Source organism: Emys orbicularis, chromosome 12, assembly GCF_028017835.1.
Source record: "Emys orbicularis isolate rEmyOrb1 chromosome 12, rEmyOrb1.hap1, whole genome shotgun sequence".
NCBI classification, from domain to species: domain Eukaryota; kingdom Metazoa; phylum Chordata; order Testudines; family Emydidae; genus Emys; species Emys orbicularis.
In genome coordinates, this window is record NC_088694.1 from 39,579,529 (window position 1) to 39,602,695 (window position 23,167).

Here is a 23,167-nt window from a genome sequence, read left to right on the forward strand (position 1 = left end):
GAATCTCCTCTTATATTTATAGACATTGATTAAGTCACCTCTTTACAGAAATTAAAGAGACTGAGCTATACACGAGGTTTTCAGGCTTCAGATCCTACTTTGTAGCTCTTTTTGGAACCCTTTCCCATTTTGCAACATCCTTTCACGAATGTGGAGAGCTGAACTGGACAATAATAGATTCAGTAATGATGTATAAACACACACACACACACACACACACACACTCACTCACTCACTCACTCACTCATGCTTATGCATCCAAGGACTGCATTGCCCTTAGAGTTCATGTTCAGTTCATTATCCCTCAGGACCCCTAATTCCCTCTCTCTAATCACTGATTTCCAAAATAGAGCCTGTATCCTATAGATGTGGCCTACGTTATTTGTTTCTAGATCCATGACTTTGCATTTAGCTGTCCAAGTGAGGCCAGATTACCATATGATCCAGATCTCTCTGTAGACCTGGCCCACCCTTATCATTACATACCAATCCACCAATTGCTGTGTCACCTGCAACCTTTACCAGCAATGATTTTTTAATTTTCTTCCAGTTCATTGATAAAGATATTTGAGTGCGGGACCCTACTAGAAATGTCCCCATTTGATTCTGATTCTCTATTTACAATTCTTTTTTGAGATCTGTCAATTAGCCAGTTTTTAATCCATTTTATAAGGGCTACATTGATTTTGTAAAATGCATTTTAAAACTAGAATGTTGCATCAAATGCATATAGATAAGTCTGAGTATATTATCACAATTCTTAAATTCATAGCTCTGTAAAAAATCATAAACCCAATAGAGACTCTGGCTTTAAGACTTATTACAGCAATATATAACCCATTAACTCTACTTTGCTCTATGATTGCAGAGGTGTTAATTGCCCACTGCAGTTTGAATGCTTTCTTGCAACATGTGTTTGTTAGACCTTGTATTTAGCTGTGACATTGATTACCTTTCCCAGACCTGAAGAAGCGCTCTGTGGAGCTCAAAAGCTAGTCTCTTTAATCACCAGAAGTCAAGCCTATAAAATATATTGCCTCCCTCACTTTGTCTCTCTTATATTATCTCAACACAGTTACCGTTGTCAACTAAATTTATTTTGGAAGCCTACTTTCGCCGCCTCCGACTCAAAGAATACTTTCAAGATAACACTGAACAGCGCACTGATACACAGATACCCTCCCACCAACAACACAGGAAGAAGAACTCCACATGGACTCCTCCTGAGGGTCGAAATGACAGTCTGGACCTATACATAGAATGCTTCCGCCGACGTGCACAGGCAGAAATTGTGGGAAAACAACATCGCTTGCCTCATAACCTAAGTCGTGCAGAACGCAATGCCATCCACAGCCTCAGAAACCACCCTGACATTATCATCAAAGAGGCTGATAAAGGAGGTGCTGTTGTCATCATGAACAGGTCTGACTACCAGAAGGAGGCTGCCAGACAACTCTCCAATACCAAATTCTACAGGCCACTTTCCTCAGATCCCACTGAGGAATACACTAAGAAACTGCACCATCTACTCAGGACACTCCCTACACTAACACAGGAACAAATCAACATACCCTTAGAGCCCCGACCGGGGTTATTCTATCTACTACCCAAGATCCACAAACCTGGAAATCCTGGACGCCCCATCATCTCGGGCATTGGCACTCTCACTGAAGGACTGTCTGGATATGTGGACTCCCTACTCAGACCCTACGCCACCAGCACTCCCAGCTATCTCCGTGACACCACAGATTTCCTGAGAAAACTACAATGCATTGGTGACCTCCCAGAAAACACCATCCTAGCCACCATGGATGTAGAGGCTCTCTACACAAACATCCCACACACAGATGGAATACAAGCTGTCAGGAACAGTATCCCTGATGATGACACAGCACAACTTATTGCTGAGCTCTGTGACTTTATCCTCACGCACAATTATTTCAAATTTGGTGACAATATATACCTCCAGACCAGTGGCACCGCTATGGGCACCCGCATGGCCCCACAATATGCCAACATTTTTATGGCTGACCTGGAACAACGCTTCCTCAGCTCCCGTCCACTCACGCCCCTTCTCTACCTACGCTACATTGATGACATCTTCATCATCTGGACCCATGGGAAGGAGACCCTGGAAGAATTCCACCATGATTTCAACAGCTTCCACCCCACCATCAACCTCAGCCTGGACCAGTCTACACGGGAGGTCCACTTCCTAGACACCACCGTACAAATAAGCGATGGCCACGTTAACACCACCCTATACCGAAAACCCACCGACCGCTACGCCTACCTTCATGCCTCCAGCTTCCACCCCAGACACACCACACGATCCATCGTCTACAGCCAAGCACTGAGGTACAATCGCATCTGCTCCAACCCCTCTGACAGAGACCAACACCTACAAGATCTTCACCAAGCATTCTCAAAACTACGATACCCACACAAGGAAATAAAGAAACAAATCAACAGAGCCAGACGTGTACCCAGAAGCCTCCTGCTACAAGACAGGCCCCAAAAAGAAACCAACAGAACTCCACTGGCCATCACCTACAGTCCTCAGCTTAAACCTCTCCAACGCATCATCAGTGATCTACAACCCATCCTGGACAATGATCCCTCACTTTCACAGACCTTGGGAGGCAGGCCAGTCCTCGCCCACAGACAACCCGCCAACCTTAAGCATATTCTCACCACCAACCACGCACCGCACCATAACAACTCTAACTCAGGAACCAACCCATGCAACAAACCTCGATGCCAACTCTGCCCACATATCTACACCAGCAACACCATCACAGGACCTAACCAGATCAGCTACAACATCACCGGCTCATTCACCTGCATGTCCACCAATGTTATATATGCCATCATATGCCAGCAATGCCCCTCTGCTATGTACATTGGCCAAACTGGACAGTCACTACGCAAGAGGATAAATGGACACAAGTCAGATATCAGGAATGGCAATATACAAAAACCTGTAGGAGAACACTTCAACCTCCCTGGCCACACAATAGCAGATGTAAAGGTAGCCATCTTACAGCAAAAAAACTTCAGGACCAGACTCCAAAGAGAAACTGCTGAGCTCCAGTTCATTTGCAAATTTGACACCATCAGATCAGGATTAAACAAAGACTGTGAATGGCTATCCAACTACAGAAGCAGTTTCTCCTCCCTTGGTGTTCACACCTCAACTGCTAGCAGAGCACCTCACCCTCCCTGATTGAACTAACCTCGTTATCTCCATACTGATTTATACCTGCCTCTGGAGATTTCCATTACTTGCATCTGAAGAAGTGAGGTTCTTACCCACGAAAGCTTATGCTCCCAATACTTCTGTTAGTCTTAAAGGTGCCACAGGACCCTCTGTTGCTTTTAACTAAATTTATAAGCTCTTAAAAACTTATATCAAGTTTGTCTGGCAAAACCTAGTTTCCATAAAACCATCCCGACTGGAGCCATTTATGGGCCATCATTTAATCTTTCATTGGTATCCTCCCGTATCAGACTTTCCATCATTTTGGCCAGCATCAGGCTAACAAACTCGGTTTACCTCTTTTAAATTCAATGCACAGTCAACCTGTGGAACTCGTTGCCAGGGGATGTTGTGAAGGCCAAGATTGTAATAGGGTTAAAAAAAGAAATAGACAAGTTCATGGAGGATAGGCTCAACAATGGCTATTAGCCAAGATGGTCAGGGATGGAACCCCATACTCTGGGTGTCCCTAGCCTCTGTTTGCCAGAAGCTGGGAGTGGATGAGAGAGGATGGATCACTCAATGATTGCCCTGTTCTGTTCATTCCCTCTGCAGCACCTGGCATTGGCCACTTTCATAAGGCAGGATACTGGGCTAGATGGACCATTGGTTTGACCCTGTCTCATACTGAGAAAGAGGGACGATCGATGAGTTATCTTAAGTGCCTATACACAAATGCAAGAAGCCTGGGAAACAAGCAGGGAGAACTGGAAGTCCTGGCACAGTCAGGGAACTATGATGCGATTGGAATAACAGAGACTTGGTGGGATAACTCACATGACTGGAGTACTGTTGTCAAGGCTGTATCCCTACTTTGAACTTTAGGGTACAAATGTAGGGGCCTGCATGAAGACTTCTAAGCTTAACTACCAGCTTAGTTCTGGTCCGCTGCCACCATCTTAAGAATTCCCTCCCTGGGAAGCCTTGAGAAACCTTTCACCAATTCCCTGGTGAATACAGATCCAAACTCCTTGGATCTTAAACAAGGAGAAATTGACCCTTCCCCCCTCCTTCCTTTCACCAACTCCTGGTGAATACAGATCCAAACCCCCTTTGGATCTTAAAACAAGGAGAAATCAATCAGGTTCTTAAAAAGAAGGCTTTTAATTAAAGAAAAAGGTAAAAATCATCTCTGTAAAATCAGTATGGAAAATAACTTTACAGGGTAATCAAACTTAAAGAGCTCAGAGGAATCCCCTCTGTCTTAGGTTCAAAGTATAGCAAACAAGATAAGCACTCTGGTAAAAGGTACATTTACAAGTTGAGAAAACAAAGTAAATCTAAGATGCCTTGCCTGGCTTTTACTTACAATTTTGAAATAAGAGAGACTTGTTTAGAAAGATGGGGAGAACCTGGATTGATGTCTGGTCCCTCTCAGTCCCAAGAGCGAACAACCCCTTAAACAAAGGACACACACAAATGCCTTCCCCCCCCCCCCCAATATTTGAAAGTATCTTGTCCCCTTATTGGTCCTTGGGGTCAGGTGTCAGCCAGGTTACCCGAGCTTCTTAACCCTTTACAGGTAAAAGGATTTGGAGTCTCTGGCTAGGAGGGATTCCATAGCACTGTACACAGGAGAGCTGTCACCCTTCCCTTTATAGTTATGACACGCCCCCCAAATCACAGATAGTGTTGGACGTCCGGTTCCACACTGGCTGTGATTTCTTCCTGGAGCTGTAGGAGAAAACAGAGTTAATAAAACACATGTACCTTTAGACATACTACTGATTATATAAAAACTAACAATATGTTTTATTTTAAGAACAAGCCTAAGAAGGATTGGACCTGTTTCTTTGACTTTGGAACAGGCCACTTTTGGATAGCATTCACTTTGGCCTGTAGGGGATTTATAGTTCCTTGACCCACCTGGTGCCCCAGGTATGTCACTCTGTTTTGGCCAATTTGACACTTTTTAACCTTAACAGTTAGTCCTGCCTGCCGGATGCGCTTGAAGACTTTTTTTAGGTGCTCCAGGTGTTCTGTCCATGAATTAGAAAAAATGGCCACATCATTGAGATAGGCAACGGCAGATTCTCCCAATCCCGCCAAGAGACCATCTACAAGTCTTTGGAAGGTGGCGGGTGCATTTCGCAACCCGAAAGGGAGTACATTGAATTCATACACCCCTGCCTGGGTGACGAAGGCTGACCTTTCCTTAGCGGGTTTATCTAGTGGTACTTGCCAGTACCCTTTGGTTAAGTTTAAAGTAGAGATGAATTGGGCATGTTCCAATTTTTCCAATAGCTCATCTGTGCGTGGCATTGGATAGTTGTCAGGACGAGTTACAGCATTTAGCTTATGGTAGTTCACGCAAAAGCGTATTTCCCCATCTGGTTTGGGAACTAGAACCACTGGAGATGCCCATGCACTGCTAGAGGGGTGGATTATACCCATTTGTAGCATGTCCTGGATCTCCCTTTGTATAGCCGCTTGGGCATGAGGTGACTCCCAGTAGGGTGGGGTTCTAATTGGGTGAGCATTACCTGTGTCAATGGAGTGGTATGCCCGTTCGGTCCGTCCTGGAGTGGCTGAGAAAATCGGTGCAAAGCTTGTGCACAGCTTCTTTATCTGCTGTCGCTGCAGACGTTTCAGGGTCGTGGAGGGGTTCACCTCTTCCACGCCACCATTCCTTTTTCCTTCATAGTAGACACCTGCAGGCCACTCCGTGTTATTAGTTTCCTGGGCTGTAAACTGGCAAACGTTTAATTCTCTAGAATAAAAGGGCTTAAGAGAATTAACATGGTATACCTTAGGCTTTATGTTGGAGGTGGGGGAGGCTATGAGATAGTTAACAGCTCCTAGGCGCTCCTGGACCGTGAATGGTCCTTCCCACGACGCTTTCATTTTATGGGCCTGGAGCGCCTTTAAGACCATGACTTGGTCTCCTACTTTGAAGCACCGTTCTCTGGAATGTTTATTATACCAGGCCTTTTGCTCTTCCTGAGCATCCTTTAGGTTTTCTTTAGCAAGGGCTAAAGAGTGTCGGAGGGTGTTTTGTAGGTTGCTTACAAAGTCTAGAATGTTAGTTTCTGGAGAAGGCGTAAACCCCTTCCATTGCTGCTTCACCAACTGTAATGGCCCCTTAACCTCGCGGCCATACACAAGTTCAAATGGTGAAAACCCTAAACTGGGATGTGGTACAGCCCTGTAGGCAAAAAGCAACTGCTGCAACACTAGGTCCCAATCATTGGAGTGTTCATTTACGAATTTACGTATTATGGTCCCCAAAGTTCCATTAAACCTCTCCACAAGATCATTGGTTTGATGGTGATGAGGGGTGGCAACCAAGTGATTCACCCCATGAGCTTCCCACAGGTTTTTCATGTTCCCTGCCAGGAAATTAGTTCCCGAATTTGTAAGGATGTCGGAGGGCCAACCTACCCTGGCAAAAATGTTTGCTAATGCCTGGCACACACTTTTAGCCTTGGTGTTGCTTAAGGGTACAGCTTCCGGCCATCGGGTAGCAAAATCCATGAAAGTCAGTACGTACTGCTTTCCTCTGGGTGTCTTCTTTGGGAAAGGACCCAGAATATCCACAGCTACTTGCTGAAATGGGACCTCAATTATGGGTAGTGGCTGGAGAGGGGCTTTAACCTGGTCTTGGGGCTTTCCCACTCGTTGGCACACCTCACAAGACCGGACATAATTAGCAACGTCCTTGCCCATTCCCTCCCAGTGGAAGGACTTCCCCAACCGGTCTTTGGTTCTGTTCACCCCAGAATGGCCACTGGGATGATCATGGGCTAAGCTCAAGAGCTTTACCCGATACTTAGTGGGAACTACCAACTGTCTTTGAGGATGCCAGTCTTCCTGGTGCCCACCAGAAAGAGTCTCCTTGTATAAAAGTCCTTTTTCTACAACAAACCGGGATCGGTTAGAAGAGCTGAGAGGCGGTGGGGTGCTCCGTGCCACTGCCCAAGCTTTTTGAAGGCTGTCATCTGCTTCCTGCTCGGCCTGGAACTGTTCCCTTGATGCTGGAGACATCAGTTCCTCCTTGGACTGTGGACTGGGGCTTGGTCCCTCTGGAAGCGATGCAGGTGCTGGGGCTTTTTCCACTGACTGTGAACCACTGTCCGCTGGTGCACTATGTGGTATTTCAGGCTCTGGCTGAGCCTCTTGGGTAGGGTTATCTGCTGCTTCCGCCAGTTTAGGCTCGCTGGTGCCCTGTGGCATTGGAGTTGTAGACGGGGTTGCAAGTGCTGGACTCAGTGCTGGCAATGGTTCTGGTGCTGGTTGCGTTGCCAGTTCTGGTTCTGGGACTGGCTTTGGCTGGGTCTCTGGGATTGGATCCACTACGGCTGTTGCAGTCGTTGGCAGGGGATCCGGTTCCACCACCTGTGTTTGGGTCTCCGGTAACACAGACGGGGCCCTGGTGGATGGCTCAGGAACAGGGATGGGGGTGAAAGCTTGCTTAGCCTGGCTGCGGGTGACTATTCCCACCCTCTTGGCTAGCTTTACATGGTTGGCCAAGTCTTCCCCCAGCAGCATGGGAATGGGATAATTGTCATAGACTGCAAAAGTCCACATTCCTGACCAGCCCTTGTTCTGGACATGCAACTGGGCTGTAGGCAAGGTTACAGACTGTGACACGAAGGGTTGAATTGTCACTGTAGCCTCAGGGTTGATGAGTTTGGGGTCCACTAGGGATTGGTGGATAGTTGACACTTGTGCCCCAGTGTCCCTCCAAGCGATAACCTTCTTTCCGCCCACTCTCAAGGTTTCCCTTCGCTCCGAGGGTATGAGAGAGGCATCTGGGTCTGGGGTTCTTTGGTGTGATTGGGGTGTAATGAACTGTAATCGGTTGGGGTTCTTGGGGCAGTGAGCCTTTATATGCCCCAGTTCATTACATTTAAAACATCGCCCTGCTAAGGTATCACCGGGGCGATGTTGGTTGGTGGAGACTGGTGTGGTGGGGTGAGAAGGCGTCTGGGGTTTCCCTTGGGATGTGGGTGGTGCCTTGGGTTGTCCCCGGTGATAAGGTTTTGTTTCGGCTTGCCCCTTCTGATATTCGCTCCAACTGCTACTAGCTTTTTTCTTTTCTGTCACCTCCACCCATTTGGCTCCAATCTCCCCCACCTCGGTTACAGTTTTGGGCTTCCCATCTAGGATGTACCTTTCTATTTCCTCAGGAACACCCTCTAAAAACTGCTCCATTTGCAATAGGAAGGGCAACTCTTCCATAGATTTAACATTTGCTCCTGATATCCAGGCATCCCAATTTTTCCCAATGTGGTAGGCATGTCGGGTAAATGACACATCAGGTTTCCACCTTAGGGCTCTGAACCGCCGACGGGCATGCTCGGGTGTTAGCCCCATTCTGATTCTGGCCTTGTTTTTAAAAAGTTCATAACTGTTCATGTGTTCCTTAGGCATTTCAGCCGCCACCTCTGCTAAGGGTCCACTGAGCTGCGGCCTCAGCTCTACCATGTACTGGGTTGGAGGGATGTCGTATCCAAGGCAGGCCCTTTCAAAATTTTCTAAGAAGGCCTCAGTATCATCGCCTGCCTTGTAGGTGGGGAATTTCCTGGGATGGGAAGTGGTACCTGGAGAGGAGTTGTTAGGATGGTCTGATGCACCCTGCCTAGTCCTTGCTGCTTCCAGTTCCATCTCTTTTTTTTTCAGCTCCATCTCTCTTTTATGGGCCTCCTGTTTGGCTTTTTTTTCTCTTTCATGGGCCTCCTGTTTGGCTTTCTCTTCTCTTTCATGGGCCTCCTCTTCAAGTTTTTTAATTTGAAGCAGTTTTTGATGTTTTCTTTCATTTTTTTCTGCTTCTAGTTTGGCCAGTTCTATTTTGTTAGCTGCTTCTTTGGTAGTCATTTTCCTGTTTTCTTGTGCTGGGTCACACCCTCTGCAGTTGACTGAAACTGGGATGTATTTAGCTCAGGCTCCTGCTGAGTGCTGCTGAGTTAACAGAGACTTTCTAACTAGCTACTTCCGAGGATGTAAAAAGAAAAAAAAACAATTCAGATTGTAAATTACCTTTACCAGATCAAAGTTTGCTCACTTATCTTAACAAAGGACCTTGTTAAAAAAACTTAACACCTCTGCCTTCAGGCAAGGAGAGATAAGATATGCATCTACCTTCAGCTCTGCTCTCCAAGCAGCTAGAAGGAAAAAAAAATCTCTTACTGGCTTTTGGGTTTAAAAGGATCCCACCGCTGTGCCACCATGTCAAGGCTGTATCCCTACTTTGAACTTTAGGGTACAAATGTAGGGGCCTGCATGAAGACTTCTAAGCTTAACTACCAGCTTAGTTCTGGTCCGCTGCCACCATCTTAAGAATTCCCTCCCTGGGAAGCCTTGAGAAACCTTTCACCAATTCCCTGGTGAATACAGATCCAAACTCCTTGGATCTTAAACAAGGAGAAATTGACCCTTCCCCCCTCCTTCCTTTCACCAACTCCTGGTGAATACAGATCCAAACCCCCTTTGGATCTTAAAACAAGGAGAAATCAATCAGGTTCTGAAAAAGAAGGCTTTTAATTAAAGAAAAAGGTAAAAATCATCTCTGTAAAATCAGTATGGAAAATAACTTTACAGGGTAATCAAACATAAAGAGCTCAGAGGAATCCCCTCTGTCTTAGGTTCAAAGTATAGCAAACAAGATAAGCACTCTGGTAAAAGGTACATTTACAAGTTGAGAAAACAAAGTAAATCTAAGACGCCTTGCCTGGCTTTTACTTACAATTTTGAAATAAGAGAGACTTGTTTAGAAAGATGGGGAGAACCTGGATTGATGTCTGGTCCCTCTCAGTCCCAAGAGCGAACAACCCCTTAAACAAAGGACACACACAAAAGCCTTTCCCCCCCCCCAATATTTGAAAGTATCTTGTCCCCTTATTGGTCCTTGGGGTCAGGTGTCAGCCAGGTTACCCGAGCTTCTTAACCCTTTACAGGTAAAAGGATTTGGAGTCTCTGGCTAGGAGGGATTCCATAGCACTGTACACAGGAGAGCTGTCACCCTTCCCTTTATAGTTATGACAACTGTCATAGATGGATATAAACTGTTCAGGAAGGACAGGCAGGGCAGAAAAGGTGGGGGAGTTGTGTTGTAAGTAAGAGAAGAGTATGACTGCTCAGAGCTCCGGTATGAAACTGCAGAAAAACCTGAGAGTCTCTGGATAAAGTTGAGAAGTGTGAGCAACAAGGGTGATGTCGTTGTCGGAGTCTGCTATAGACCACCAGACCAGGGGGATGAGGTGGACGAGGCTTTCTTCCGGCAACTAACAGAAGTTGCTAGATTCCAGGCCCTGGTTCTCATGGGAGACTTTAATCACCCTGATATCTGCTGGGAGAGCAATACAGCGGTGCACAGAAAATCCAGGAAGTTTTTGGAAAGTGTATGGGACAATTTCCTGGTGCAAGTGCTGGAGGAACCAACTAGGGGCAGAGCTTTTCTTGACCTGCTGCTCACAAACAGGGAAGAATTAGTAGGGGAAGCAAAAGTGGATGGGAACCTGGGAGGCAGTGACCATGAGATGGTCGAGTTCAGGATCCTGACACAAGGAAGAAAGGAGAGCAGCAGAATACAGACCCTGGACTTCAGAAAAACAGACTTTGACTCCCTCAGGGAACAGATGAGCAGGATCCCCTGGGAGAATAACATGAAGGGCAAAGGGGTCCAGGAGAGCTGGCTGTATTTTAAAGAATCCTTATTGCGGTTGCAGGAACAAACCATCCCCATGTGTAGAAAGAATAGTAAATATGGCAGGCGACTAGCTTGGCTTAACAGTGAAATCCTTGCTGACCTTAAACACAAAAAAGAAGCTTACAAGAAGTGGAAGATTGGACAGATGACCAGGGAGGAGTATAAAAATATCGCTCAGGCATGCAAGAGTAAAATTAGGAAGGCCAAATCGCAGTTGGAGTTGCAGCTAGCAAGAGATGTTAAGAGTAACAAGAAGGGTTTCTTCAAGTATGTTAGCAACAAGAAGAAAGTCAAGGAAAGTGTGGGCCCCTTACTGAATGAGGGAGGCAACCTAGTGACCGAGGATGTGGAAAAAGCTAATGTACTCAATTATTTTTTTGCCTCTGTCTTCACGAACAGGGTCAGCTCCCAGACTGCTGGACTGGGCAGCACAGTATGGGGAGGAGGTGACCAGCCCTCCGTGGAGAAAGAAGTGGTTCGGGTCTATTTAGAAATACTGGATGAGCACAAATCCATGGGGCCGGATGCGCTGCATCCGAGGGTGCTAAAGGAGTTGGCAGATGTGATTGCAGAGCCATTGGCCATCATCTTTGAAAACTCATGGCAATCGGGGGAGGTCCCGGATGACTGGAAAAAGGCTAAGGTAGTGCCCATCTTTAAAAAAGGGAAGAAGGAGGATCCAGGGAACTACAGGCCAGTCAGCCTCACCTCAGTCCCTGGAAAAATCATGGAGCAGGTCCTCAACGAATCAATTATGAAACACTTAGAGGAGAGGAAAGTGATCAGGAACAGTCAGCATGGATTCACCAAGGGGAAGTCGTGCCTGACTAACCTAATTGCCTTCTATGATTAGATAACTGGCTCTGTAGATGAGGGGAAAGCACTGGATGTGTTATTCCTTGACTTTAGCAAAGCTTTTGATACGGTCTCCCACAGTATTCTTGCTGCCAAGTTAAAGAAGTATGGGCTGGATGAATGGACTGTAAGGTGGATAGAAAGCTGGCTAGATCGTCGGGCTAAACGGGTAGTGGTCAATGGCTCCATGTTTAGTTGGCAGCCGGTTTCAAGCGGAGTGCCCGAAGGGTCGGTCCTGGGGCCGGTTTTGTTTAATATCTTTATTAATGATCTGGAGGATGGTGTGGACTGCACTCTCAGCAAGTTTGCAGATGACACTAAACTGGGAGGCGTGGTAGATACACTGGAGGGTAGGGATCGAATACAGAGGGACCTAGACAAATTAGAGGATTGGGCCAAAAAAAACCTGATGAGGTTCAACAAGGACAAGTGCAGAGTCCTGCACTTAGGATGGAAGAGTCCTATGCACTGCTACAGACTAAGGACCGAATGGCTAGGTAGCAGTTCTGCAGAAAAGGACCTAGGGGGTCACAGTGGACGAGAAGCTGGATATGAGTCAACAGTGTGCTCTTGTTGCCAAGAAGGCTAATGGCATTTTGGGCTGTATAAGTAGGGGCATTGCAAGCAGATCGAGGAACGTGATCATTCCCCTTTATTCGACATTGGTGAGGCCTCATCTGGAGTACTGTGTCCAGTTTTGGGCCCTAACTACAAAAAGGATGTGGAAAAATTGGAAAGAGTCCGGCAGAGGGCAACAAAAATGATTAGGGGTCTGGAGCACATGACTTATGAGGAGAGGCTGAGGGAACTGGGATTGTTTAGTCTCCAGAAGAGAAGAATGAGGGGGGATTTGATAGCTGCTTTCAACTACCTGAAGGGGGGTTCCAAAGAAGATGGAGCTCGGCTGTTCTCAGTGGTGGCAGATGACAGAACAAGGAGCAATGGTCTCAAGTTGCAGTGGGGGAGGTCTAGGTTGGATATTAGGAAACACTATTTCACTAGGAGGGTGGTGAAGTACTGGAATGCGTTACCTAGGGAGGTGGTGGAATCTCCTTCCTTGGAGGTTTTTAAGGCTCGGCTTGACAAAGCCTGGCTGGGATGATTTAGTTGGGAATTGGTCCTGCTTTGAGCAGGGGGTTGGACTAGATGACCTCCTGAGGTCCCTTCCAACCCTGATATTCTATGATTCTATGATTCTATGACCCCGTATAGCCATTCTTATGTACTTAAATATTGGTACATTTTGGTTTTTTCTTTGTTTTGTTTTGTCTCATTTTCCCCATTCATCTGGACATTCCCCAGTGTAACCAGATTCAATAAAAAATCAAACCAAAAATCAATCCCTCAAGAATTCCGTAACCAATTCTTTTAAAACTATTTGGTACAAGTAACATAGTTCTGCAGAGTTAAGAATATTTAACTTTATCAGTCTCTTGAAAATCCTTCCTAGTTTCTGCCCTATAAAAAGACAATTTGCTCCCAAATACACCAGTTTAGATCCGTAATATGACCTCACTTATTCCCTAATACTCAATGCATGAGATCTCACCCCTTTTACCTCATAAAAAATAAAGCAATACTTACGTGAAGTACTTAATGTACCAAGGATGGGGAGGCTGCTGGAAGGACTCCAGGTCAAGCATAGAAATAACCTGAGAGAGGATCGCACCAATAATGTGGTCTCCCTGCCTATAATAGTCTGAGTGAGTCAGAAAGAGTTTCTTCATTAAGCACATGGGCATTCGGATCTTGCCGATAGCCCGAGGCAGCAGCAGCAGCAGAAAGACGCGAAAAATGTTTGTGAAACTCACAAAAATGTCAGGCCAAGTTAAAGCTAAAACGCTGAGTTCTCAGCACCCCCCCCCCCCATTACAGTGTTAGCTGCGGCATCAGCCTTATTATAGGCAAACACACACTGTAAGCACCGTACTTAGCTAAATCTGCAGGCCCACAGATTCCAGCCTAGGTTTTAAATCTAAGGGGAAACATTAAAGCATCAACATGAGGCTATGACAGTGACAGAGCCCTGCCTGACCCTAGCCCAGACCTAAACACTGCGTGGCCCAGGGGTGTATTTGTAGTGGTCTTCAGCTATGGGTGCAAGGCATTCCCAGCTCTTGCATTAGACTCTGGTGTTTGTGTTATTGATTTTCCATGTGGCCTCTGGACTCCACCAGGCCTGGGCAAGTAGGGGAATCGATCATAGTAATTTGCTAATTACAGGGTGGATAATCACCTCCCCACAGGTCTGTGTCTCTTGGCGCACAGCGGCTCAGCTGGAGAAAACATGCTGGGGAGATCTCAGTGACACTGCTCTCTGGCCCTCAGAGGGGGAGAGGTGCAACTAGGCTGACCCATAGTCAGGGCCTGCTCCAGCTTTTTTGCCGCCCCAAGCGGCGAAGAAAAAAAAAAGATAAAAAGAAAAACCCGATTGAGCTGCCGCCGAAGTGCCGCCGAAGAGGAAGAGAGGGAGTGAAGGACCCGCTGCCAAATTGCTGCCGGAGACCCAGATGTGCCACCCCAATCACGGATGAAGTGCTGCCCCTTTCTATTGGCCGCCCCAGGCACCTGCTTCCTTCGCTGGTGCCTGGAGCCGGCCCTGCCCATAGTGTGGAAATGCTGACAGGAGAGCCAGGGCCCATTGACTCCTTTTGACAGGAGCCTTTTGTGTCTATTCAGAGAGGTGAGATTGGATCAGTGCTCTGGCAACCTCGGGCTTACCACATATCATTGAGCTGTACCTCAGAGCTTCCCAGGAGGGAGAGAGCCCACAGCCCCCTTTTCCAACAGACCTGGCCTGGCCACTGGGGCCAACGGGGTTTCCATCAGCTTGTGGGGCCTGTTGCACAAGGACAGGCAGTTCTGATCCCACGAGCAGGACACACACACATTTAGCTGGTCTGTTACAATATCAGATATTAGGCTTTCAAAGAAACACCATCAGGGCAAACTGCGTCCCAAGATTAATTTTGTTTTGGTTTTTTGTTTGTTTTTTCCCTGAAGCAACCTCAATAGAAATAGTTCCAGGATTTTTACTTCTCAGCGTTGGGGCCACAGGGTCACATTTTCAAGATATTTAGGTACCTAACAGAGCAAATATTCACTTAGTGAGATTTTCCGATGTGCCCAAGTGAAATATACTGATCTCATAGAGCTGGAAGGTCATCAAAGTCCAGCCCCCAGCCTTCACTAGCAGGACCAAGTACTGATTTTGCCCCAGATCCCTAAGTGGCCCCCTCAAGGATTGAACTCACAACCCTGAGTTTAGCAGGCCAATGCTCAAACCACTGAGCTATCCCTCCCCCCGATGGGAGTTAGGCACTAGTCTGCTTTGGTGGTTTTGAAAATTCCACTAAGCATCTAAACACTTTTAAAAATCTGGCCTATGTCTGTCTTTGGGCACCTAAATACCACTGCAGATCTGGCCTGTGGTTTATTTCTTAAGGAATTGGCTTCCCTTGAGGTTCTGGCAACCTGAACATTGACGCATCCTGCTGATGGGTCTGAACTAGAAAGTAAAGCAGACCAGGAACAGAGATGAAGCTGGCACATCTGTTTCCAACAGGGGCGGTTTTATGGGTGTGTTGCCGGCACAGAGGGCCCGAGGGGTCAACAGCGGGGTTCGTTGCCCGGTGTGCTTCGCGCCAATGAACACACCAGGGTGGAGAAGCAGACAAAGTTTATTCAAGAGCTCTGAATAGGCACTAGGAGACCAGCATGTCTCAAATCAAGAGCACTGAGTCAAGCAGTTTTTCCTTTTTATTCTTTACTGTAACTAAGCTCTTCCCTTCCCCCCCCTTCCCCCTTTCCCCCTCCCTCCTTCTATAATAGTTATATTAAGCAGGTAGCAATTACATTTAAGCAATTAAGTCATCTTGGTGGCTATAAGTCTAGCTCGTTAGTAACCCTTTTTTGAACCGTTATTTTGTCCTTTTCCCTTTGATCTGTTATCTTGCCTCTCAGCCAGAAGCATGCAGGCCTTATTACTACCGCTTTATACCGGTTTGAGCGGTGTTGCAACTGATAACTGACTGTTACACATTCCATTCTCTGTTGCTGGCTTGTTAGGTCGATTAAAGTTCAAACATGGAGGAGCTTTGTTTCATTTAGGCCTAGTGCAGGAAGGCTTCATTGACTCTCGTGGTCTTCCAACCCCCCGAGTTACCTAGGGTGATGCCTAGTGACACCAACAGGTGGGCGATGTGGGCATGTGCCCAGGATGCTGTGGCCAGGGGGGTGCCATGGTCAACCTTCCCTCCACACACACACCGCCAGCCCAAGGCCCCTTTAAACCCTGAGCAGTGGGGCTGGAGCTGGGGAGGTGCAGGGCTGGGGACTCCCCGGCCTGGGGCTCCTACTGTGCGCTGGACTCCAGCTGCTAGTCCCGGCTGGGCTCTTTCTCTTCCCTTGTATGGCCACTCCCAGAGCAGGGTCAGACCCACCTCCAGGAACCTCCCCCAGCCACAGGAAGCTCTGCATTCCCCCCATGCTTCCTGTCCCCATCACTCCCCAGTTGTGGACGAATGGGAGCTGGCCCCTCACTCCCGTCTGCCCAACCACCATGCATCCAAACTCAAAGAAAGGACACCAAAAGTTCGCCCAAGACACCATTTTCCCTAAGGCCAGTCCTGATTTCCAGTAGAGCAGTTCCAAAATAAAAAACAAAAACAACAGTTTGCAAAATGTGAACAACTTCAAAATTGTGTATTTGTTGCTCAGAGTTCAAAAATATATTTCACAAAATATTTTTGTAAAAAAAAAAGCCTCCTTGAAATTGTGTCCTTTTGATTTCTCAGCCCCTTTCCCCCTCCTTTTCCCCCTTTTTACAGTAAAACCATTGGAGCAGGGAAACTGGACCCTCAGTTACTTACCACCCAGCTTTGGGATCTAACCACCAAGCTACAAAGTCTCTCATGCTTTTTTCTCCAACCCCCAATGATTTTTTAATTGACTCATCCAAAGTGGAACAGTTTCAACAGGAGAGACTGAGGGACACCCCACCACCACCATCTCCAGATCAGAATATCCCATAGCCCAGTGGTTCTCAACCAGGGGTCTGGGGCCCCCTAGGGGGCCGCGAGCAGGTTTCAGGGGGTCCTCCAAGCATGGTCAGCTTTAGACTCGCTGGGGCCCAGGGCAGAAAGCCGAAGCTCCTCCACAGTGGGCTGAAGCTCGGGACCCTGAGCCCTGTCATCCGGGGCTGAAGCCAAAGCCTGAGCAACGTAGTTTCACGGGGGCCCCTGTGGCTTGGGGCCCCTGGCAATTGCCCTGCTTGCTACCCCCTAATGATGGCCCTGGGTTTTATATGCAGAAAACCAGTTATTGTGGCCCAAGTGGGCCGTGGAGTTTTATAGCATGTTGGAGGGGCCTCAGAAAGAAAAAGTTTGAGAACCCCTGCCATAGGCCAGTGGTGAGGATACTCAAATTACAAGTAGAAGGTCCCTATTCAAATCCTTTCTCCCTGTCAGATGAAGGGGATGCTTGAACTGGGCCACATCCCAGGTAACCGCTGGGATAACAGTTATGAAGGAGACCCTCTCCAACTGCTCTGTTTATGAGTTTGTGTTTGGGTCCGGATCTGGGAGGTGATCTCTGAGCATGAAGATAGGAACACCTGTCTTCCACCAGTCTGTGCATCGCTCTAGACCTCCAGGTGCCTAGAGTGGGGACAGCAGTCAGTGCGAATGTGCACAGGCAGAAAAATCGGCATGTAGGGAACAGCTAGGTGCAAAAATCTAGGAGACAAGCAAATTTAGGCAACAACAGGGTTCGGTAGCAGCCGAGTGGGCTTCCTGTGAATCCCATTGGGGCCTGATTCTGGATTCTGAAGTGGCAGTTAGGTACCTAAGTCCCTTTATGAATCTAGCCCCTGGTGCATTAATGGAATTGTTAGAAGTATCTAAATGCCTAAAACCCATTGAAATCAGTGAATTTTAGGTGCCTAGGTGCTTTTGAAAATCCCAATAGTCACCTAAAATATCTGGCTCGTGGCACTTTTGAAAATTCTATCCCCAAGTCCTATTGAATTCCAATGGGAGTTGGGCACCTCTCTCTTTTCGGATCCTCTGAAATCCCAGGCTTATTTTTTCTTTTTATCCATTTAGGGCCTCATCCACCACTCTGAAAAAAATGATCCTCCTTAAGTGATCACAATTCTGTGCCACATACTTCCAGGCCTCTATAAAAATCCCACGCCAGCTGCTGGCTGTGGGTCTTACCCCTGTGTAGTAGCTCTGCCCTGAATATACAGTGGTTTCACAGATTCATAAATTTCAAGGCCAGAAGGGACCACTGTGATCATCTAGGCTGACCTCCAGGCTGGTGAAGGCCAGAGGAACTTCCACACAGAAATTCCTGGAGAATATCTTTTATTAAAAACATCTAATCTTGATTTTAAAATGGTCGGCCATCGAGAATCCACCATGAACCTGGTTAAATGTGTTCCAATAGTTAATTAAGCTGGCTGTTAAAAAAAAAAAAGAAGAAGTCTTATTTCTAGTCTGAAGTTGTCTAGCTTCAACTCCCAGCCATTGCATAATGTTAGATCTTTCCCTGATAGACGGAAGAACACATTATCTAATATTTATTGCCCACGTAGGTACTTACAGACTGTAATCAAATCACCCCTTAACCTACTCTATCTTAAGCTAAACAGATTGAGCTCCCTGGGTCTATCACTAGAAGGCAGGTTTTCCAATCCTTTAACCATTCTCACAGCTCTTCTCTAAGCCCTCTCCAATTTATCAACCTCCTTTTTGAAATGTGGTCACCAGAATGGGACACAGATTTCCAGCAGTGGTCGAACCCGTGACAAATACAGATGTAAAATAACCTCCCTGCTCCTACTTAAGATTCCCCTGTTTGTGCATCCCAGGCCCTTATTAGCCCTTTGAGCCACACTATAACACCAAGAGATCATATTCAGATGGTTATCCGGCCTTCCCTGCAAAATCTTCTTCAGTCACTGCTTCCCAGAATAGAGCTCTCCAGCATGTAAGTGTGGCCTGCATTCTTTGTTCTAGATGTAGATATTTATATGTAGCTGTATATAAATGTGTATTTTTTTCTTGTGACCGAAGCAACCCGGATCTCTCTGAATCAGTGACCTGTCCTCTTCATTGTTTACCGCTCCCCCAACCTCCGTGCCATCTGCAAACTTTATCAGTTGGGGGGAGGGATAGCTCAGTGGTTTGAGCATTGGCCTGCTAAACCCAGGATTATGAGTTCAATCCTTGAGGGGGCCACTTAGGGATCTGGGGCAAAATCAGTACTTGGTCCTGCTAGTGAGGGCAGGGGGCTGGACTCGATGACCTTTCAAGGTCCCTTCCAGTTCTAGGAGATAGGATATCTCCATTAATTATTATTATTATTATTATCAATGATGATTTTGTTTTCTTCCACATCACTGTAGTGAGTGTCTACACCGAAGCACTGCAGGAGCGCAGCTTCAGCTGTGCCACCACAGTGGTTTAAGTGTAGACATAGTGTAAGAGAGTTGTGCTCTTTCTTCAATCATCTTAATGTTGTGTTAACTCTGAAACCTAATGATCATTAATTGAATTCCACTGCTGTCATTTCTGCATAAGCATCCAACTCTAGGGATGCAGCTCATCTCATTGTATGTTAACTCTGAAACCTAATTATCATGAGTTAAATGCATTTCTGGTTATTTTTAATAGTTGTTTTCCTGTGGCTGCTTGATGTAATGGCAGATATTGGGCTGAGGGAAAGTGGTTGCTGACAAGTTGGAAACTTAGGCCCTTCTATGAATTGCTTCATTTTGGTGCACACCTGCATTTTGGGGAAATCCAACTGAGCTCACTGGGCCTTGGGCTACATGCGGGCACAGGAATGAGAAGTAGATGACAACAAGAAGGACAAAGAGTGAGTTTCCCCAGAATAAACCAAGTCCATTCACTACCACCTCTGACCTCAAAGGGCAGGATATACAGTAGCTGAATCTCCCCTCCAGGGCCAAACACATCATCTGCCTCCTGAGGGCCAATCCAAGTGTAACCCAGGTGAAGAAAATGATGTTGTCTCTCTCCCCTCTAGTGTCTAGACCATGCACAAGGGGTTGTAAGTCTGCCACAGCCTTTGACCTAAGGCCTCTAGTTGTTTAATTCAAGCTGCACAAGCCCAGGGGTTCTCACTACCTGATAGTGGTGCCCTGTTTGAGGGCGTCCTGCTAACCCTGTTTGGTTGCCATGTAATATTTTACTTGCTTGTCTTCATGTAGCCTAAGGCAGTGGTGACACCCAAGAAAATGATTTCAGTCAAAGACACGTTGCAGCAGAGGGAATAGACTGTCCTGGTGCTATGCTCGGCTTAGAAGAACAACATCTCTGCTGACAATAAGCTTCCCCTGCCAATATCTGGCCCCCTCCAGCTAAGTATCTGAGACCTCACAATCTCTAACGCATGTATCCTCACCACACCCCCGGGAGGTAGTCAGTGTGATGAACCCCGAATATAGAGGAAGAACTGAGGCACAGATTTGCAAAGGTATCAAAGTGCCTAGAGATGCCCGTCTTTCCTCCTTCACCCTTATCCGTTCCCCATGCCTCCCCTCCCAACTTCCCTTCCCCTGCCACCTTCACCTACCTCCCCAATTCCACCTTCCCCATCTCCACTTTTCACCCTTCCATCTCCCCTTCCTCCTTCTATCTATCTCCCCCTTCCCCCTGTTTCCATGCTGCCTTCTTCCTGGAATTTCAGGCAGGCAGGGAAGGTGGGAAGTTGCATGGGGGCCTGGGGAAAGGAAAATGGAAGTGAGAGGGGTACAGAAGGGGAGGGGGAAGGAAGGATGGGGAAAAGAGGGAAAGGGGGAGGAGAAAGGGAAGGTGGAAGGGTGGAGGGAGGAGGAAGGAAAAGGGAGGAGGTGAAGCAATGAGGAAGGGAGCTGGGGGAAGAAGAAAGAAAGGAAAGGAAACAAACAGAAGGATGGGGAAGGAAGAGGGGGACAATCAGGGGTGTAAGGTGGAGAGGATCAGGGGTAAGAGAAGGGAGGAGGAAGGGAGTTGGGGAAGGGAAGAACAAAGGAGGCATGGAAGTAGGGACAAGGGAAGGTGGAAAAGGTCAGAGTTTGTGGAAGTACATTTTAAGAGCTTCCTTTGTGTTCTTGCCTCAGTTTCCCCAGCAGTGCTGTCTCAGTACTGCATGGGGCCTGGAGATCTGTAAGGACCAGTGGCATCTGGCAACAAGTAACCAGCCCAGGAGAACTCCTGACCCAGGAGTCCACTCTGTTTCATGCCACTGACTCATGGCAACTCCAGCCTAGGGCCAGTTCAAGGTAGCACAGTAAAATAAGAGTTGGGGAGCATAATCAAGACCAAAATGAGCAACCAAACATGTTGAAGTCAACTCATTTATAACTTTGGTGGTACATATGTATTATTACAGGAGTTGGCACATTTACTTTTAAACATACTAAGGGATCTATCTATCGATCTATCTAGCGATTGATCTATCTAATCACTAGATCACAGTTGCCCATCTCTGTATTATTAAAACTCTGGTACAAAACCCATTGAAAAAATTGCTGACTCCTTTACTGGATCAGTCCCTGAGTGACTCTGAAGTGTGATTAAAAAGAGTTTCCCCTGTACGTAGGGTAGGAAATAACCAGGGCTGGTTAAAATCTTTCCTCCTAAAAATTTTTGTTAAAGGAAAATTAGGTTTTTGGTGAAACAAACAGTTTTGCAAAAAGTATCTGCTTTCCTAAAAAAAAAACCAACAACAACAAAAATACGTTGTAGTTAGTTATTGATTCGTCAGCAAATTAAAAACCTTAGATTTATTTGTTTGTTTGTTTGTTTGTTTACTTTTGTCCAAAAAGTTTAGTCTTTCAGCTGGACATTTTTGGGTTTTCCAAAAAAAAAAAAAAAAACAATTCAAAATTGTCTTGGGGGAAAAATAATCCCAGTTTCCAGCTGGCTCTAGACATAATTACGGGCCAAAACCTGAGGTCTATGCTGAGTTATGGCTAGGTCTTTGATCACACAAAATTTCACAGACCTCAAAGGGGTTTTCATCTGCATAAGGAATGAGAGCAAATCAACTGCCTTTGGATTCAGGCTTGTGGTAACTGCATTTTAATGGTGATCACTGAATTGGGTTTATTATGGGTCTTCTGGATGAATCCTCACTTGGCCTCCAGTTACTAATGGAGACAGCCAATTAGGCCTTTTACTTATAATTTTCCTCAGAGCTTCTTTGACCTTCTTGTTTCTCAGACTGTATATAATGGGGTTAACCATAGGGGTAATCACCGTGTACAGCAGGGAGAACATTTTATTTAGGCCCGGAGACTGGCTGGTCATGGGAACCGCATAAACAATGCCTGAGGTCCCATAGAACAAGGTCACCACAATGAGATGAGAGGAACAGGTGGAGAAGGCTTTCTGTTTCCCCATGGTGGAAGGGACCCTGAGAATGGTGGACAGGATGTTGGCATAGGATACTACAGTCAGCAGAAATGGGACCATGGTCACAACAGAGGCCATGATGAATGTGGTTGTCTTGGCCACATGGGCATCAGTGCAGGAGAGCTTCATGACCGGTGCTAGGTCACAGAAGAAATGGTCAATTTCATTGGAGACACAGAATGGCAACCTGAAGATCAAGACAATGGTTACTATGGGAGTCAGGAACCCACTTATCCAAGAACCTGCTGCCATCTGCAGGCAAACCTTGGAGTTCATGATGGCCCTGTAACGGAGCGGGCTGCAGATGGCTACGTACCGGTCATAAGACATCACCGCCAGGAGGAAACACTCAGTGATAGCCATGGAACTGAAGTAATAAGACTGGGTGATGCAGCCCAAGAAGGAGATTGCTTCGTGTGCAGTGAGTAAAGTTCTTAGGTGGTAGAAGCTGTGTACCAGATCTCAAGGAAGGAGAAATTTCCCAGGAAGTAGTACATCGGGGTGTGCAGGCTCCTGCTGCATGAGATGATGGCCAATATGAGGATGTTGCCAGCTAACGTCATGATGTAGACAGCTAGAAACAGCACAAAGAGAAGGATCTGCCTCTCATGAAGATCCCCAAATCCCAGCAGGATGAACTCTGCAAGGGCTGTCCGATTTCCTTCTGCTGCTCTGTCCATCTAGATTAAAATTGGTCCAAAACCACAATACACAATCATGAAAATTCTGGGAAGTGTGGAAGAGTTTTAATCTGTAGCCCAATCTATGAATTTTATGTTAATTACATTGATTCCTTAAGAATTCCCAGCTATCATTCTGAGGTTTGACAGGTTCTTGCCCCAAGATCAGGCCCAATATTATTAAAATTACTGTTCATTTGGGAACCCTGATGTACACAGTTGCAACACTCACACTATGGGAAGCCTTCTATATTTACAACAGTTTATTAATACATTTAGCAAAGTCGCAAACACTCTA

At 46.5% G+C, this 23,167-nt stretch overlaps 1 protein-coding gene and 1 pseudogene across 1 annotated transcript in view; both read right to left on the minus strand.

The window, feature by feature from the left end:
* The window catches only part of LOC135886168 (vomeronasal type-2 receptor 26-like), a 42,383-nt gene extending 21,994 nt beyond the window's left edge, over positions 1–20,389 (minus strand). Inside the window, exon 1 of the mRNA XM_065414025.1 lies at positions 20,367–20,389. Coding sequence (XP_065270097.1) covers positions 20,367–20,389 — 23 coding nt within the window. The remainder of the gene's footprint in view (positions 1–20,366) is intronic.
* Positions 20,390–21,883: 1,494 nt separating this feature from the next.
* LOC135886169 (olfactory receptor 11L1-like) lies at positions 21,884–22,869 on the minus strand (annotated as a pseudogene).
* Positions 22,870–23,167: the final 298 nt, after the last annotated feature.